Below are 1837 nucleotides of genomic sequence, written 5' to 3'. Positions count from 1 at the left end.
ATTTGACCCACTGGATAGCTTTCTGTGCTTGGAGCGTATCATTCTCGGATCACTATGTTTACCTGAAGCCACTGAACTTGGTGGCAAACCGCAAAGTGCTCTCCATCAGAACGTTGAAACTGCCAGGTGTAGGGCCTTTCTGCATGATGCGCTTCATGACGTACCTGAGAAAGATACTTGATCTAGGGTACTCCACTTATACTTCATAGATCGGCGTCACTCCTCACCTTTGTAGCTCTCTACGTCTCATCCCCCCTCGACAACCTCTGTCTTTGATGACCGACCTACATTTTCACCCTGCATCTATTGTGAGGCGTCGAGCCGTCTTTGGCGAAATCAGTACGCTCTGTTTCTTACAAACTCTTGCTCTGTATTGATTTACTGTGCTTGTCGGGCTCTCAGGAGATAGACGCACACGAACGTCCACTCTGGGTTCGCTCGTATCAGAGACCTCCGATAGTAGTATGTCTTTGCAGCTGCCTGAGAACGTTACAATGCGCGATGACTACGCCATTGACGGTACGTTCACCCTCAGATATGTATAATGTTCCATAACGCTCCTCGCTCACAAACATTAGCAGCAATGTTGTGGTCAAGGCGAACACATCACTTATTCGAATGGATCGCACGCTCCGAGTCTTCGATGCCGCCTTTCTACCAACCCTCATGCTGCCCATTCTGTATTGCGCAGTATATTGCTAGCAACGTCAATCCGAGCACGGCTTGGAATGTTGGGCGTCGTCGAGCTGTCAGGACCCTCTCTGAGGTATCGGGGCCTCAGGCTCTCCATCACGACATCAATGCTCACGCTATATGTTATATTTTGATCACCTTTCAATATCCCTTACCCCTTCAACCTGCCACTGAATCAACAATCATGAACGAGCCTGAGGAAAGCTCATCAGAGACTGGCGGTCATGGTGTATGATGACTGTGGCGTGGGTGTACAGGTTGCGTTGATCATGTAAGTTTCGTTTTCCTCGTACCATGTTTGGTATAGTTTCACATGATACCCACTGATGCGTGCTATACAGATCTATTTTCGACGAGAACATGACTCGGAGCTCTGTTCAAGACCGTGTAGTATCCAGGTGAAGGAGCAGATTAGTACACGGAGTTCTCAGTTGTACACACATCATGATCTATATTCAGTCTACCCTGTTCCTTGGTACAATGGACTCGGGAAGTGCATTATGTATATTCCTCATCTTAACTTACATGGATTTCCGCCTTAAATGCCTCCACTTGAAACTTCCACCCTTTGAATGCATTGAAGCCTCAGGAATTGCCACAGTGCCACCCACATCCCTAATGGGACCCCGGGGCACCGCTCTCGTAGCCGATTCATTTCCCGATCAGCCGAAAGTCCGAGCTGTGTGTGCGATTGCAATTCCGCACACCTCTTGGTTTGTACGGTACTATAACTCTTTGTTCGTGTAGCATATCGTTGTACATGTATTGGCTGGTAGTGCTCCTTCAGGCCCTATGATCATGCGAATACTCTGTTTATTGTCGATGACGGTGAATATATACTTGTGAAAATGGCGATGAAGTGTTGGGAAGTGCAGTGCAGTGGGGGTATGACAGAGTGACCAACTGCGTGCGGCGAACTTCAAAGCACGGGTCGCTCTCGGCGACACAAGGCGACACATGGCATTGTTTGGCAACAGTGTCACGAGTGACGCCTTGTAGCTTGAAGGTTAGCGGCCACACTGTTCTCCTGCGTGAGGGATGTCTGTTGCCAGTTCGCGGTGATACTGAGTTAAGCCTTGTTACGCGAGTATTCGCTTGGGGGTGATACTGTCTTCCTTCGTCGCTGCTCAAGCGCTCACTTTTG

At 48.9% G+C, this 1837-nt stretch overlaps 1 protein-coding gene across 1 annotated transcript; it reads left to right on the top strand.

Annotated features, from left to right (window-relative positions):
* Positions 1-260: 260 nt before the first annotated feature.
* STEHIDRAFT_147604 (uncharacterized protein) lies at positions 261-1256 on the top strand. The gene is made up of 4 exons (XM_007304897.1): positions 261-339; positions 403-519; positions 582-964; positions 1035-1256. The coding sequence occupies exons 1-3, from the start codon at positions 276-278 to the stop codon at positions 926-928; spliced, it is 528 nt and encodes a 175-aa protein (XP_007304959.1). The 5' UTR covers positions 261-275; the 3' UTR covers positions 929-964; positions 1035-1256.
* The last annotated feature ends 581 nt before the right edge of the window (positions 1257-1837 follow it).

Source organism: Stereum hirsutum, assembly GCF_000264905.1.
Source record: "Stereum hirsutum FP-91666 SS1 unplaced genomic scaffold STEHIscaffold_8, whole genome shotgun sequence".
NCBI lineage: Eukaryota > Fungi > Basidiomycota > Agaricomycetes > Russulales > Stereaceae > Stereum > Stereum hirsutum.
Note: the sequence above shows the minus strand (reverse complement) of the source record. Positions and strands in the feature narration are given on the sequence as shown.

Bases quoted from the DNA above. Each gene is read 5' to 3' on its own strand.
- STEHIDRAFT_147604 (XM_007304897.1), top strand. From the start codon at position 276: ATGACCGACCTACATTTTCACCCTGCATCTATTGTGAGGCGTCGAGCC. The intron at 340-402 runs GTACGCTCTGTT...TCGGGCTCTCAG, and splicing joins AGCCGTCTTTGGCGAAATCA to GAGATAGACGCACACGAACG. The intron at 520-581 runs GTACGTTCACCC...AAACATTAGCAG, and splicing joins CGATGACTACGCCATTGACG to CAATGTTGTGGTCAAGGCGA.